Raw genomic sequence first — 16327 nt, forward strand, 5'->3', positions numbered from 1 at the left:
AGGGTCTGTGCGGAAAGAGGAGTCGTGGAATGTATATGGGCTCCCCTACATTTGACGAGTCTTCTCTTTCCGCACAGACTCTACACATATGTATGTTCTACAATATAGCCTCCTGAGACCCACTATACAAAAAAATGCCATTTGAATTTGAAAACGAATGTGAAAGAAATATGGTTGAATTTCTTTTGTTTTGTAATAAAACATAACAAAACAAATGCAACTCTGTTCTAATCGAATATGGTTTAACACTTGGTTTAACATAAATTGAAGTAATGTTTACTATGGGTAGGATACCTTCTACTATGGGTAGGATAGTGAACCTTCACATGATGATGGCAAATGGAATAGTTTTTCTCTGAAACTATTTTATTTATTTACATAAGGAGATCCAACAGCTAACTAAATGACAATGGAATCTTAAATGTCTGTGTATGAGTAGATGTATCCAGTCGTGGTCTCAACAGATTGTTCCATATTTTTGACACAACTACTATTCTTATTGCTGTAAAAACGGGCGTTTACATTTATCTGTCTTAGATTCTAATCTGAAATAAATATCTTTCATTGTCTAGAGAGAAATAATCATTGATGTTTATTATTATATATGTGTCAATAAAAAAATCTTATCTAACTATATGCCAGATTGTATAAACATACTTTGGTATGTAATTACTTAAATATTTTGTTTGATTTCAGTAGCAAAAGAAGTACATTGATTGTATTCTAATTTGTTGTTCTTAAAGCACCGTCTCCATATCACGCGGCAAACCATCGAACATTGGCTCGCGCGGCAGCCGCGCGCAATGGATACCGGGCTGCCGCGCGAGCCAACTCGATGCGCCCGGTATCCATTGCGCGCGGCTGCCGCGCGAGCCAATGTTCGATGGTTTTTTTTTATCTAATTTTTATTGAGGCTTTGGACTTTGGACACTCTAGCCACTCTAGGTGAATATGTCAGCCTCATGTTCGATGGTTTGCCGCGCGATATGGAGACAGGGCTTTAGTTAACTTTTGTGATTTAAAATGATTGTCTTATTAACATTGTTGAAGCAATAAACATAGCATGTGATGTGAGCAGCTGAACTATGATGTTGTATATCATAGTTTCCACGTGTTCTTGTGTTGTGATGTCTGGTAAGGGTAATGGTGGACATTTTTGACAATAGTGGTGACAAGCCAATATCTTGGCTGCTACAAACTAGCACTATGCCTACTAAGGCATACATTAGTGATTATATTAGTTGTATTAGTGAGGCTAGCTGCTCTACTTCATATCATAATTATATTCAGTATTTGATTGTTTGCAGTACCATTATAATATGTGATTTTTCTAGTTTAAGTGAGAGAATATTTTTATTGATTTGTTCTGAGTGAGGGAAATTAAAATAGCTCGAAACTATTTCAGCATTTTATTCTTTAAATTATTCATAACATTATTCCAGCCTTGACTAAATCTGAACACTGATTATATTTACAGTACCTATGTGAAGCCTTTTACTTTTTTATCTGTTTTTTTGCATCCTCAATACCTTCTTTTACATTTTGTGAGAATTTTCTAAAAAATGACACTAGTCTATTGACTTGTTCAGGGTCCACTTTAGAAACCTTTTCCTTTCCCCTGTAAAACATGGAGACTGCTAGCTGTGCAGCGCGGCGGACAGGATAAGAATCGGCTAACTTTTGTACCAGGTGCTCATTGTCGGCCAGATATTTGAAGAGAGCACGGAGCGGCATCTTGTCTGATATCACTTGAAGGAAGTTTCAATTGAGCAGATATTCTGGTACTTCTGGAGTAGTTCTCTTTTCAGCCGCAGTTGTGTCCGGAGCACCTCAAACTGCTTGATTTGATCTTGCTTGTTGTGCTCAATTCCTGGTAAACGCCTTATCTGCAATATATTTCAAGATGGGAAATAAAGTTGAGCAATTAGATTATTGCATAATAATAATGTTGTTGTAACCTGCTCGGAAACTAGAATTCATAAGGTCTAGAACGAAACGAAACTCGGAAACTAGAATTCATACCTGAGATCGAGCGTAATCGAGCTTCTTTTGTAGTTCAAGGACCTTCAGACTGCATTCCTGGGACTCTCGCACCTTTGCAGAGTTGTCGTGGAAATCACGCTCGACACTGAACAATGAGAAAGGTCAATGAATAAAATAAAAAAACAACAACAAGTCATGGTTAGCTAAAAATAAAAACAACATGTAAATACCTTCGTATGATTTCATATACTATTGGTAAAAAATCTACGTCTACTTCTTGCACAGACAACGGGGTGAAATTGTTTTGTTCGGGATTGTCGGTGTTGTTTTCCATCATACAAATTCAAAATTACAAGCAAAGTCAACACAAAATAAAGATCACTTGCCTAACAATGTGAAACGCTATTTACTTTTACTTCGTATGAGAAAAGAGAAACAAAGCAATTTCTATAAAAAATACTGCACAAGCTTTCCAGCCAAAGCCATGTCAATATTGTCAATTTTTTTTACGTCAAACTAATGTCAATCAAAAACTGTTTTATGGGAGCTGTTTTCATCTATACTCAAACAGACTGCCACAGATAACGACAAAAACACTTGTCCTAAAATGTCAAAAAGTTGCCTTCAAATTCTATTAAAATCTCCTTTCAAAATGACTAACAGTTACCCTTTGTTATATGATATCCGAGACGTCTTGTTAAAATGCGAAAAGAAAGGGCTTACTGTAAACTTTGTATGGGTGCCAAGTCATTGTGGAATTCCCGGAAATGAGAAGGCTGATCGTCTGGCGGTAGATGCTGTTGCTTCTGGTGATATATTTCCATATAAAAACTATTGTCATGACCTTCTGTTGCTCCCCAAAAGATATCTCAGGTTAGCCTGGGAGTTCTGTTGGTTTTGGAGCAGCCTGGAATCCGGAAGTTATTACCTTAAGATTCAAAGTGACATCCCTGTAAAGCCGTGGTTTTACAATAAAAACTTTAAAAGACGTGAAATATCATGTTTAACACGCATGAGATTGGGCCATACATCTGCTCCTTCTGACCTTGCTCGATTTAAATTTATTAACGATCCCAATTGTGACTGTGGTGCCGAGGAGGCGGATATTAATCATATATTCTTTTCATGTCCTTTTTATGATCGTACTGCTTTGATGGATTCTTTACTATCCAAAAATGTTCCATTTCCAATAGACATCCCTTCCTTGCTCATCAATCCAGACTTTTATAACATCCTAACTTCATTCATCGTTTACAATGATATAAAAATATAATATTTTATAAAACTAAGTATATTTATCATTTTGTATTTCATCTATATACCTACCTGTCCTGACCACTACACTTTCCAAATTCCGAATTACCTTTAATCCTTGTTCCGCGTTTAATTTCCTTCCCTTTAATTTACTTGACGTTGGCTACGGGCAACACCGCCCTCAAGTCCATTAAAAAAAAAAAAAAAAAAATGTCATTTTGTTGCGTGTTATGGCGTAAACATGTTGGTGTGATGGTGGAGAGAATTAATTTGCGATAAATTAGTTGATTTTAAGTTATTACTAAGGGTAATATAAAAAAACAATAATGGACGAAGTTGCTAAATTAGAACACTTGTCCTTAGTCTCAAAAATATGTACAGAATTGGACAATCATTTAGGGTTGAATGACAAGGATTTGGGTATGTATTCTTTATTGTTTTACAAATCTTTCTGTGTTAATAATGCACTTGTTTTATCATCTATTAAATTTATGGTTATCTTTGTTTGCAGCCGAGTTTATAATTGACTTAGCAGACAAGAACCCTACTTTCGACGCATTCAAGAAGGCTCTCACAGAAAATGGGGCTGAATTTTCAGATTCATTCATGACGAATTTGCTTCGGATCATCCAGCACATGAAACCGCCAAACTCTAAGCCTGAAACTAATGAAAAAGAAAGATTGAATAAGAATCCTTTAGCCAACAAGTTTCCAGGCCTGGCTATACCCAATGAGAAACCTGTATTCTCTTCAGATGAAGAAAGTGACGATGAGAAAGATAAGAAGAAAAGGCTAACAACTAAAGAGATATTCAAGGATGAGAAAAACAAATCTTCAAATGACAATGTAGTGGATCAAACTATGGCAGAGTTGGAAGCATTAGCTCCATCTAAGTCTGGTATTAAAAAGGCAGAGGATAAGAAGGATGATCGCAAAAGAGTGCGCAGTAGCAGTAGAGATCGTAAAGATGGGAGAAGTAGGAAGAGAGATGGTTCTAGAGACAGGAAAAGAAGTAGAAGCAGACATAGGAGAAGTCGCAGTAGAGATAAAAGAAGCAGAAGCAGGGACAGAAGGAGTAGAAGCCGGGACAGAAGACGTAGGTCTAGGAGCAGACAGCGACACAGATCCAAGTCCAAGGATAAGGACAGGCGCAGGAGGTCGCGGTCACGGGGCAGGCGCTCCAAATCTCGGGAGCGCAGGTCTACTTCTCGTGACAGTGATCAAAAGGATAGATATGGTGACTTTGGCAAGAAGGTTAGAAGAAAGAGTCCTGAAGTTGAAATGAGTGATGATCCAGAGCCAGGAAAGGTATGATTTTTTTGTTACAAATTTATTTCTTGCTTTGCATATTTTCTACAAGACACATTTATTCTGTTCTATTGCTCACTTTTAAAACTTTTCGTCTCTCTCTCTCTTTAGCCCTTTTCTACCCTTCGGGTGTAGGCCTCCTTCATTTTTCGCCATTCGTCATGGTTCTGTGCAGCCTGGAGCCATCTCATCCCCGCAATCCTTTTGATGTCGTCTTCCCAACGCATATTGGGTCTACTTGGAGAACGTTCTTCTCCCCATGGTCGCCACTCGAGTATTTGTTTACTCCACGAGTCGGTCTTTCGTGCCATAAAACTTTTCGTACTACATGTTAACTGAGGTTCTTCAATTTTTGGTAGCCTAAACACCTAAAGGTTGTCTGGAAGAGATCACTTCTTATTTCTTATAAAAGCAAAGGCAGCCTTATAAATATCTAATATTAATGTAAAAATTAACTTAACTCATTAATTTTCTATTCTAGATATACAATGGGCGAGTGGCGAATATAGTCCCTTTTGGGTGCTTCGTCCAAATAGAAGGAGTGAAGAAGCGCTGGGAGGGGCTGGTGCACATCTCACAGCTGCGTAACGAGGGCCGCGTCACCAACGTAACCGATGTCGTCTCTCGCGGGGACAAAGTCAAGGTAACTACTCTGGCTTACAAGTATATAAGTAAATGGGATTTAAAATAAGACAAATTGTGAAAAATTTATAAATATCATTTTCAAAAGCTAATACAATAAAACACATTAGAATAATATTAGGTAAAAAAAAAAAAAAATTAGGTAAGAAATTAAAATTTAACATAATGAACATGTTTGGCCAACCTTGGCCAATAGGTACGCAAGTACGCAAGTAAATAAATTAGACAGAATCCTTAACTGTAGAAATATTTACTCTAAACATTTGTTGCAGATCAAAGTTCTGTCAGTCACTGGACAGAAGGTATCTCTCACAATGAAGGATGTCTGCCAGGACACAGGCAAGGATCTCAACCCCACATCTCACGCGCATCTAGAGGTAAGTGCAATCTTTTATTTCAAGAAAAAGTAAATGAACTTTTATAATTTAAAATTGTTACGTACGTGTGCTGGCTTGCTGGCTAGAACCGAACTGGGGGTACCCGCAGATCTTCTTATCTACCCACACATGTCAATATATAACATGCCTTTCCCTCTGGATAGATGACACTTCACTATATTTCGAATTCAATATTTAAAGTCAGTTTTGCACTACACTGTTTATACACTTAAACTATATTGTTCACTAATACCCTAACATGCTTTCATAGTCTTTGTTATTATTTAGTAACTACCTAACTATTGGCTATCTGCACTATAATGTTCATCGTCTCCACTATCAGACTCAATGTCTGTACTACCATATTCTTGAAGAGCTATCTTTTTCAAGGATGGTCTGCTGGACGGTGGGCTTTCACTTGACCGGGGTCGTTTATTACTGTTCAGTTCATTTCTAGGCAGTGTATCATCCGAATCCAGTACTACACACTCTTCTGGACCTTTAACACCAAATCTTAACACTCCAATCCTTTTGACTATTGTCCCTTCTAACCATCTCGGCCCAGCTCTATAGTTCCTGAAACAGACTGTCTCTCCCACTCTAAATTCTCTCACACGTTTTGTTTCATTTTCCTGGATATCTTCTGTCTCCTTTTCTTGAATCGAAAGAAGGTGTAGCCTATCAAATTTAGTTCGGAAACGTCTATTGTTAAGGAGTTCCGCGGGTGTTTTACCGGTGACAGAACTGGGTGTTGTCCGCAACCCATACAATATCTTTTGCAGTCTGGTTGACCATGGGAGATGTGACATCTTTTTTAACTTCAATTTTATTGTCTGGACCGTTCTTTCTGCCTGCCATTAGACGCAGGATGATATGGAGGTACCAGTATATGTCTAATACCATTCTGTTTAAAATATTGACATATCTCTTCTGACGTAAACGCTTTCCCGTTATCGCTCACTATGGTGTCTGGCAGCCCTTGTTCAGCATATATCTCATCTAGCTTATTAATTACCATACTTGAACTTTGGTCACTAACTATTTTGACCTCCGGCCATTTTGAGTAAGCGTCAATTAATATTAAGAAAACTTTGCCCATGAAAGGCCCTGCAAAATCAATATGCAGCCTAGACCAAGCCTTTGGTGGGGTAATCCATCTGTGCGTCACTTTCGCTGGAATATTCCTTACTTCCTTACAAGTTTGGCAATTATTTATCAAGCTCTCTATATCTCTGTCGAGACCAGGCCACCAGAAATAACTCCTTGCCATTGCTTTGGTGATAACTATACCATCATGATTGTTATGGAGCTCTTGAAGAACGCCTTCACGTAGCTTCTGAGGCACAATTACTCTACCTCCCCACAATATACAGTCATTGTATTCTGTTAATTCATCCCTTCTTACATAATAATCTCTATATTTCTCTTCTACTGTACTTGGCCAACCATTCCTAATCCAGAACATCACCTTTGCTAATATACCATCGGTTTTACTCAATTTAGCCACCTCCTTAGCCGTCATCTGTAACTCCACTGGTGTCTCATTGAGCAACAAAACATTCACCTCTTGCAGCTCTTCTTCTTTTCCACTGCTTTCAGGACCGGGCCATCTACTTAGGGCATCAGCATTCCCAATTTTTTTCCCTTCAACATATTGTAACTCGTAATCGTACGAGTTTAACAATAAAGCCCATCTTAACATCCTGGGTGATATCACATTAGGTATTGGCTTTTTTGGGTCAAATATACCCAAAAGTGGTTTATGGTCTGTCTGAATGACTATCTTACGGCCAAAAATATATGAGTAAAATTTCTGTACTGCAAGAATAATTGCAGCAGCCTCTTTATCAATCTGCGAATAATTTCGTTCATGAGAGCTCATCGTCCTGGAAGCAAACATGATTGGTCTCAAAGAACCATCCTCCATCCTGTGTTCCAGAACTGCACCCAGACCGTACTGCGAAGCATCACATGTGATAACCACCGGTTTCTTTAAATCATAATGTACTAATGTATTCCCTGTAGTCAACATTCTTTTCAAGAGACTAAAAGCTTGTTGGCAATTTGGAGACCATACCCATTTGGCTCCTTTCAATAACAACTTGTACAGTGGTTCAGCTACCGTTGCTTTCTGTGCTATAAATCTGTCATAAAAATTCAGCAATCCAAGAAAAGCCTGCAACTCCTTTACATTTTTTGGTGCTGGCGTCTCCATTATAGCCTTGATCTTGTCTCCACAAGGATGTAGGCCATTGGCATCAATCACATGTCCCAGAAACTCCACACTTGCCTTCCCAAACTTGCACTTCTCCTTGTTGACTCTTAACCCAGCTTCCTTTAGGACCTGCAAGATGCGTTGAAGTCTGTCACTGTGTTCTTGTGTTGTGCGTCCGGTGACCACAATATCATCCAACAGTACTGCTGCTCCTGACACGCCTGCCAATAAGTTGCTCATCATGCGCTGAAAAATTCCAGGACAGGCTTTAACCCCAAAAGCTAATCTTTTGCACCGAAACAATCCTTTAGGAGTATTTAAAGTAAGTAGTTTTGAAGTCGGTTCATCGACTACCACCTGGGTGTAAGCCTGCTCTAAATCTATCTTACTGAAAATAATTCCTCCTTGCAAAACCGCAAAAGCTTCATTTAACGTAGGCAGAGGGTAAGTATCAGTCTCAGTAGTCGTATTCACAGTGGCCCTGTAATCCCCACAAAGTCTGACTTTCCCATTCTTCTTAATGATAGGTACTATAGGACTGGCAAACTCAGAATGACTCACCGGTTCCAAAACATCTTCTGCAACTAATCTCTTGTAAAACTCTCTCTTTAATTGCAAACGCCACAGGCCTACACTTCAAAAATTTTGGTTTCGCATCAGGTTTCAAAGGTATGGTTACTACCGGGCCGGTGTACTTTCCTAAACCAGACTGAAAAACTTCTGTATATTTTTCCAGTAAAGTATCTATACCTCCGTCCTCCAATTTCACGTTATAAATTCCATGAATATCAATCTTTAACTCTGGAAACCAATCCGCTCGCTATCAGCAAGTTTAATTTTGTATGTATGTTCTTAAACCTTACATCAACTGTGGCTTCTCCTAACAACTCCACCTGATTTTCCGTCCAGGTTGTTAACCTAACTCTTGAGTCATCTAACCTTGGCAAGTTTCCATTCCAAATTTTCCTCGCTGTACTTTCTCTCAACATGGTAAATGCCGCTCCAGAATCGACTTCCAAATTGACTAGTCGACCATTTAATTCTACATTTGCATAGAATGGAGCCACTTTGTTCGACACCCAATTACACGAGACATCCTCATACAATCCATTAACCCGACTCGATTCCTTTGACTTACTTTTGTCTCGTGTCTCCGAACATACCTCTGCAATATGGCCCATTCTTTTACACACATAGCACCTACTATATCTGAACCTACAGAAATTTCCGTGCTTTTTGCCACACCGCCAACAATCCTTGCTCGGTTCCAACGGTTTAGCTTTAATTTTATTAACCTCCATTGGCTCGTCACCGCCTGTACTAGTAGGCGCCACGCTAGAGGTCGCTGCCGTCGCTGGCGTCGCCATGACTATCACTCCGGCGTCCGCCGTTTCAGCCGTTAACGCTAATTTTACCGCTTGATCAAAAGTTAACGTTGTCTGTTGCAACAGTTGCTTTTGTATATCTTTATCACGAATGCCACATACTAACCGGTCGCGCAACGTACGATCCAAATCGGTAAAATTGCACTCTATAGCCAATTTACGCAAACTAGCCACGTACTCTTTTATATTTTCACTGCTCGATTGACACCTCATATGAAACTTATACGATTGCACTATCTCATTTTGTTTTGGATTAAAATGATCGTCTAACGTGGTCTTTACCGTTGTATAGGTTATGTCTGTGATCTTTTTCGGTGAAATTAACGACTCAACGAGATCATATAAATCACGACCACAAACTGCAAAGAAATTCGCCTTTTTTAACTCATCCGTCTGAATACTATTCGCGAGCAAACAATAGTCGAACCTATTCACGTAATTTTTCCAATTGTCTTTGTCCATATGAAATTCACAAAATTTTACCGCCATTTTATTCACCACACTAAATAACACTTTTAAACATTCAAACACTATGTTTAATGCACTTTTAGTCTATTTCCGAATTAAATCCCGTCGCCAGAATGTTACGTACGTGTGCTGGCTTGCTGGCTAGAACCGAACTGGGGGTACCCGCAGATCTTCTTATCTACCCACACATGTCAATATATAACAAAAATCTAGTCAATTAAACTCTATCTAACCATCATTGGTGTATCACAAATCCTTTATAGAAAAGTCACATATCATAAGCAAATAAAGCTAAAGCTCTGATTTTTGAAGAAATACAACAATGTATACCTAGTTCAGTCTTGAAATCTTAAAAATCACTTCGAAATGGAGTAAAGGAAATAGTGTACTTACTTGATATATGTATTGGTGTGTTACAGGCGGAGCGCTCGGGCCGCAACCCGGACCGGCCGGCGCCCGCGGCCGCGGTGCTGGCGGGCCTGCAGGGCGCGCTGGACCCCGACGACCACTCCAGCCGCAAGCGCGTCACCAGGCTCTCCAGCCCCGAGCGCTGGGAGATCAAACAGGTAAGGAGCTGTGTGCACATACGGTACGAGTACGACCAATAGGGATATTGACTTGAATCGCGAATATATAACATGTTATGTTTTTACTATAGCAGGGAATATTAAAATGCGGAAAATCATATTTTGCAAGTGTATGCGTAATAAATTAATTAAAGATAATCAAAAGTATTTAAAATAATGCCCAGTATCACGTGACTGCAAACGCCAATCGGAGCGCGTGACGTCATAACATTTGAATCACCACAGACAAGTCGTCAAACCTGACCGTAATCCATACGACATCACCGAAGAGTTTGGATGTTCAAAAACTATGTATTTTTATTTCGACATTAGACATTTATTACGTACAAAAAATATTAAAACATGATATAAAGTATATATTTGTTTGTTATTAAATAAATAAAATGTTATATAATACGATATTTCAAAATAATTCAATCAATAAATTAAATCGATCCAATAAGAAATAAATTAAATGGCAGCCACTTCGAGGGTTTTATTCGATTTCATGACCCTTGTTTTTTTTTTAATCTTCCTATCACCGATTTAAAAACATATGCTTATTCCACAGATGATCTCATCAGGCGTAATAGACAAGAGCGAACTGCCGGACTTCGATGAAGAAACCGGTCTACTACCCAAAGAAGAAGACGGCGAAGCCGACATAGAGATAGAACTAGTAGAGGATGAGCCGCCCTTCCTACAGGGCCACGGCAGAGCGCTCCACGACCTATCCCCTGTCAGGATAGTCAAAAACCCCGACGGTTCACTAGCACAAGCTGCCATGATGCAGTCCGCTTTAGCTAAGGAGAGAAGAGAGCAGAAGATGATACAGCGAGAGGCTGAGATGGAAAGCTTGCCAACTGGTCTTAACAAAAACTGGATAGATCCTCTCCCGGAATCTGATGGTAGAGCTTTGGCAGCCAATATGAGGGGAACTGGTATCACGCCGCAGGATTTGCCCGAGTGGAAGAAGCATGTGATAGGAGGGAAGAAATCCTCGTTTGGTAAAAAGACGAATTTGTCGCTGCTGGAGCAGAGGCAGTCGCTCCCGATTTACAAGCTTAGGGATGAGTTGACTAAGGTATTTGTATTTTGTATTTTCTGTTTTCATTAGATTCATTTGATTGCCTAACACCTGTACACCCCAATATATCATCAATGCTTTTTAGATGTATTCTCAAACCTATAAATTTTTAAATGTTGAAAATTTAAGGCATCAAGCTATTTCCTTCGCGGACGTATGCATTTCCTCACGATGTTTTCATTTATCGAAAGTACAAAATTATATTTCATATAAAAACTTTCTAAAAACTGATTGGTACCTGCGGCGTGGTGGATTCGAACGTGCGGGCGCAGGATTGAAAGTCGGATGCCTGAACCACTCGACATTATTGTTTTAGACAAAGATTTACTTTATTTACTAAGAAATTTAGTCTGTTTTCTTACACTTTTGTTTCCTTTCAGGCCGTTTCCGACAACCAAATCCTCATAGTGATCGGTGAGACCGGCTCAGGCAAGACGACCCAAATAACCCAATACCTCGCCGAGTGCGGCCTCACGGCGCGCGGCAAGATCGCCTGCACGCAGCCCAGGAGAGTCGCCGCCATGTCGGTCGCCAAACGTGTGGCCGAGGAGTTTGGGTGCCGCCTGGGACAGGAAGTGGGTTACACCATTCGTTTTGAAGACTGCACCAGCCCTGAGACCGTTATCAAGTAAGTATAGCTTCTTTCCAACGAATTACTCAACTATTTTTACATTTAATACATAATTGGTTGTTCTTTGATAGTCATTTTGAGATTTTAGTTTTCAACTGGTTTTCAACCGTTAAATATGTTATAACAGAATTTAAGGATATCATCTGTTTTGAAAGAAACAAGCACTACAAATCTACTGTTGGATGCGATAAAGTTGATAGTGATAGGCTAGACAATCTAGACATCCAAATCATCGAATAGCTATACAGGACCGTAAGTATTTTATTATTTATATATTCATATATTCATATTTCTTTATTCAGTATTGATTATACATTGTCAACCAGATAACTTAACAGTAATATGTACAGATAGTGATTTTAATAAATTTTTATCAATATAGGTATTTAAACATTGAAAATTCTATATAGATCTTGACTAACTGAACTTTATTGGTTGTGTGCAGGTACATGACAGACGGCATGTTGCTCCGCGAGTGCCTCATGGACCTGGACCTGAAGTCCTACTCCGTCATCATGCTGGACGAGGCGCACGAGCGCACCATCCACACCGACGTCCTGTTCGGGCTCCTCAAGCAAGCCGTGCAAAAACGACCAGAACTCAAACTCATAGTCACCTCCGCCACTCTAGACGCTGTCAAATTCTCGCAATACTTCTTTGAGGCTCCAATCTTCACTATCCCTGGAAGAACTTTCCCTGTTGAAGTTTTATACACTAAAGAACCAGAAACAGACTACTTGGATGCTTCGTTAATAACAGTCATGCAGATACATTTGAGAGAACCGCCTGGAGATATACTCCTCTTTTTGACTGGTCAAGAGGAGATTGACACGGCTTGTGAGATACTATATGAGAGGATGAAATCCCTAGGCCCTGATGTGCCTGAACTGATCATATTGCCCGTCTACTCCGCGCTGCCTTCGGAAATGCAGACCCGTATCTTCGAGCCCGCACCACCTGGGTCCCGTAAAGTGGTGATAGCTACCAACATTGCGGAAACCTCTTTGACTATAGACGGGATATACTATGTGGTGGACCCTGGTTTTGTGAAGCAGAAGGTGTATAATTCTAAGACTGGAATGGACTCGTTGGTCGTCACGCCGATTTCGCAGGTGAGAATAAATTAATATAAGTGATATAGCTGGTCAAGCTGATCTTGTCAGTAGAAAAAAGCGGCAAATTTGAAAAATGTAGGCGCAAAGGGATAACGTCCCATAAAAAATTTGAATTTCGCGCCTTTTTCTATTGACAAGATTTGCTTGACCATCTATATTTACCATTATTTGACCAATATTAATATTCAGGATTGCTTACCAAAATCAGGCCCTTTCTAGATTTCGGTCAGTTTGATGAAAACATTTCATGCATCAACGGTAGGAGACAGCCTTCGGGTTCTCCATCTTTTTTGGACACCTAGACTTCTTCCAAACTCGTCTATATATTTTACCACTAATTGTAAATTTAATTAATGGAATACATTTGTATACAAATTTATTTTGTAAAGATGAGACCAACACAGCTTAGACTAGTAGCCCGGGGCTGACTTTTTCTTTCTCACGAAACTCCCCTGGCCTTAGCGGCACTTCGCCTAAACTATGTAAACATCTATCTAGAGCCTTCATAGTTCGTAAAATACATCGATCTAAACCCACTTGTGTGTCCAGGCGGCCGCGAAGCAGCGCGCCGGCCGCGCCGGCCGCACCGGCCCCGGCAAGTGCTACCGGCTCTACACCGAGCGCGCCTACCGCGACGAGATGCTGCCCACGCCCGTGCCCGAGATACAGCGGACCAACCTCGCCACCACAGTGCTGCAGCTCAAGACTATGGGCATCAATGATTTGCTGCACTTTGACTTTATGGACGCGCCGCCGGTGGAGTCGCTGATTATGGCCCTGGAGCAACTACACTCGTTGTCCGCGTTGGATCAGGAGGGGCTGCTGACGAGGCTTGGACGCAGGGTAAGTTGGCTATTTGTACCATCTCTCTATAGTCTACCACAACTTATATTTGTAATGCATCGAGAAAACCAAATGCCTATTGTTTAAAACTGTCTTCAGTCGGATATGCGACCAAAGCGCCTGTGTCAGCTTTCTATAAGTTTGAACCTCACCATTTGAACGTCAATCAGCTCTTTCAATTCAAGTTCAACTCAAATCTCACCCTAACAAATGATTACATGGATACGTTAGTATCATGTTTTTTTTAGGGTTCCGTGGCCAAATGGCAAAATACGGAACCCTTATGGATTCGTCATGTAACGTCTGTCTGTCTGTCCGTCTGTCCGTCCGTATGTCACAGCCACTTTTCTCCGAAACTATAAGAACTAATATACTCTTGAAACTTGGTAAGTAGATGAATTCTGTGAACGGTTCCCCATACTTAGAACTGAAACTCAAAAAAATGTTTTTCATCAAACCCATACGTGTGGGGTATCTATGGATAGGTCTTCAAAAATGATATTGAGGTTTCTAATATAATTTTTTTATAAACTGAATAGTTTGCGCGAGAGACACTTCCAAAGTGGTAAAATAAGTGCCCCCCCCCCCCCTGTAACTTCTAAAATAAGAGAATGATAAAACTAAAAAACATATATGATGTACATTACCATGCAAACTTCCACCGAAAATTGGTTTGATCGAGATCTAGTAAGTAGTTTTTTTTTAATACGTCATAAATCCCCTCAATACGGAACCCTTCATGGGCGAGTGCGACTCGCACTTGGCCGCTTTTTTTATGTTACAACAACCCCAAACTATAAATAGTAGTTTAAATCTACGAGAGTGATTACTGATTACTATACTTTTCTTTTCAGATGGCCGAATTTCCCCTAGAGCCCAACCTCTCCAAGATCCTAATCATGTCCGTGGCCCTCCAGTGTTCCGACGAGATCCTCACCATAGTGTCGATGCTCAGCGTGCAGAACGTGTTCTACCGGCCGAAGGACAAGCAGGCCCTCGCCGACCAGAAGAAGGCCAAGTTCAACCAGCCCGAGGGCGACCACCTCACGCTGCTGGCCGTGTTTAACAGTTGGAGGAATAATAAGTTCTCGAACGCGTGGTGTTATGAAAACTTCGTGCAGATTCGGACGCTGAAGCGGGCGCAGGATGTGAGGAAACAGCTGCTTGGGATTATGGATAGGTGAGGAATTGTCTTCACAATTATTTCATTAATCTGTTAACTCATTCATTGGTACAAATGCACTGACGAAAATATTCTAAAAGGTCGAAACTTTTCACATTTCGGACTTTCCTTAAAACTCTTTATGGCTAACTTTCCAAGATGGAAGTTTTTTTATTGAAGTTGCCGATGACGGCGATAACTTCTAGAAAGTTTCTAAAACTTGCACTGGGAATATCCGCCAAAAACAACTACATGTCTAGTATTTGAACCCCTTCCCACACGCTGAGCTTATCTGTGTGCATCGCAGATTTTGGCTGAATATGCGTTTGTTCAATTTAATTTTGTAAACTAAACAACATTGTAATATTCCAGGCACAAATTAGACGTTGTCTCCGCCGCGAAGAACACCGTCCGCATTCAGAAGACGATCTGCTCCGGGTTCTTCCGGAACGCGGCCAAGAAGGACCCTCAGGAGGGCTACCGGACCCTCGTGGACAGCCAGGTGGTCTACATCCATCCTTCCAGCGCGCTTTTTAACAGACAACCCGAGTGGTAAGATACTTATGAATATTTAATTAGCTGTTACTGCTGCTGCTGACACAAATCCTCAGAAAACTGAACATGTCTCAACACTCAGTCAATTTAATGCTGGCAAAGAGACTTTTACTATTTGGTTTTTTTCCTACGATTGAAAATCAAAGAAATATACGCTCGTGGACGGAATAGTCCCTATGACGGAATTAGCCACATTGACCTTACTCATAATAATAGTTTGAAGTCTATTACAAAGACAGCACAAAAATAAATTACATGAAATAAAAAACTTTATGAATGTAATGTTAAGGTACAAATACCATCAATTCCTAACCTATACACTTGTTTCCAGGGTAATCTACCACGAGCTGGTCCAAACGACGAAGGAGTACATGCGCGAAGTGACGACCATCGACCCCAAGTGGCTGGTGGAGTTCGCGCCCGCCTTCTTCAAGTTCTCCGACCCCACCAAGCTGTCCAAGTTCAAGAAGAACCAGCGACTGGAGCCGTTGTACAACAAGTACGAGGAGCCGAACGCGTGGAGGATATCGCGTGTGCGGCGTAGGCGGAACTAGGGAGTGTGGTTATAATACATCAAGTTCTCCAAACCTATCAAGCTTTTCATGTATAAGAATCAGCTATTTGTGCTGGTTGTTCTAGCTGGAACTAGTAGTGTGTTTATATTGACCGCTTTGAGAAAAGAAGTGTTAAGTTCAGTTTCAGTGTTGAAAAGCGAATTATGTCTTTATTAGCTCAA

At 40.3% G+C, this 16327-nt stretch overlaps 2 protein-coding genes and 1 long non-coding RNA gene across 3 annotated transcripts; 2 read left to right on the forward strand and 1 right to left on the reverse strand.

The window, feature by feature from the left end:
- Positions 1–429: 429 nt before the first annotated feature.
- LOC134649015 (uncharacterized) lies at positions 430–1399 on the forward strand. Its single transcript, XR_010096935.1, has 2 exons — positions 430–733; positions 997–1399. It is a non-coding gene; the product is annotated as an uncharacterized LOC134649015 (long non-coding RNA).
- A 200-nt stretch (positions 1400–1599) lies between these two features.
- LOC134649014 (mediator of RNA polymerase II transcription subunit 9) lies at positions 1600–2416 on the reverse strand. The gene is made up of 3 exons (XM_063503704.1): positions 2214–2416; positions 2023–2128; positions 1600–1886 (listed from the first exon to the last, which is right to left on the reverse strand). Exons 1-3 carry the CDS (start codon positions 2318–2320, stop codon positions 1746–1748), a joined length of 354 nt encoding a protein of 117 aa, XP_063359774.1. The 5' UTR covers positions 2321–2416; the 3' UTR covers positions 1600–1745.
- Positions 2417–3467: 1051 nt separating this feature from the next.
- LOC134649016 (ATP-dependent RNA helicase DHX8) lies at positions 3468–16202 on the forward strand. The gene is made up of 12 exons (XM_063503705.1): positions 3468–3657; positions 3749–4545; positions 5027–5188; positions 5460–5564; positions 10052–10198; positions 10770–11282; positions 11666–11913; positions 12362–13028; positions 13581–13874; positions 14729–15054; positions 15409–15588; positions 15923–16202. The coding sequence occupies exons 1-12, from the start codon at positions 3564–3566 to the stop codon at positions 16143–16145; spliced, it is 3756 nt and encodes a 1251-aa protein (XP_063359775.1). The 5' UTR covers positions 3468–3563; the 3' UTR covers positions 16146–16202.
- The last annotated feature ends 125 nt before the right edge of the window (positions 16203–16327 follow it).

The sequence above is a fragment of the Cydia amplana genome, chromosome 6 (assembly GCF_948474715.1).
Source record: "Cydia amplana chromosome 6, ilCydAmpl1.1, whole genome shotgun sequence".
Taxonomy (NCBI): Eukaryota; Metazoa; Arthropoda; class Insecta; order Lepidoptera; family Tortricidae; genus Cydia; species Cydia amplana.

Coding starts and splice junctions, on each gene's coding strand:
- LOC134649014 (XM_063503704.1), bottom strand. CDS start 2,320: ATGATGGAAAACAACACCGACAATCCCGAACAAAACAATTTCACCCCG. Junction 2,129..2,213: donor GTATATGAAATCATACGAAG/GTATTTACATGT, acceptor CTCATTGTTCAG/TGTCGAGCGTGATTTCCACG. Junction 1,887..2,022: donor TCGATTACGCTCGATCTCAG/GTATGAATTCTA, acceptor AATATATTGCAG/ATAAGGCGTTTACCAGGAAT.
- LOC134649016 (XM_063503705.1), top strand. CDS start 3,564: ATGGACGAAGTTGCTAAATTAGAACACTTGTCCTTAGTCTCAAAAATA. Junction 3,658..3,748: donor GTTGAATGACAAGGATTTGG/GTATGTATTCTT, acceptor CTTTGTTTGCAG/CCGAGTTTATAATTGACTTA. Junction 10,199..10,769: donor AGCGCTGGGAGATCAAACAG/GTAAGGAGCTGT, acceptor CTTATTCCACAG/ATGATCTCATCAGGCGTAAT.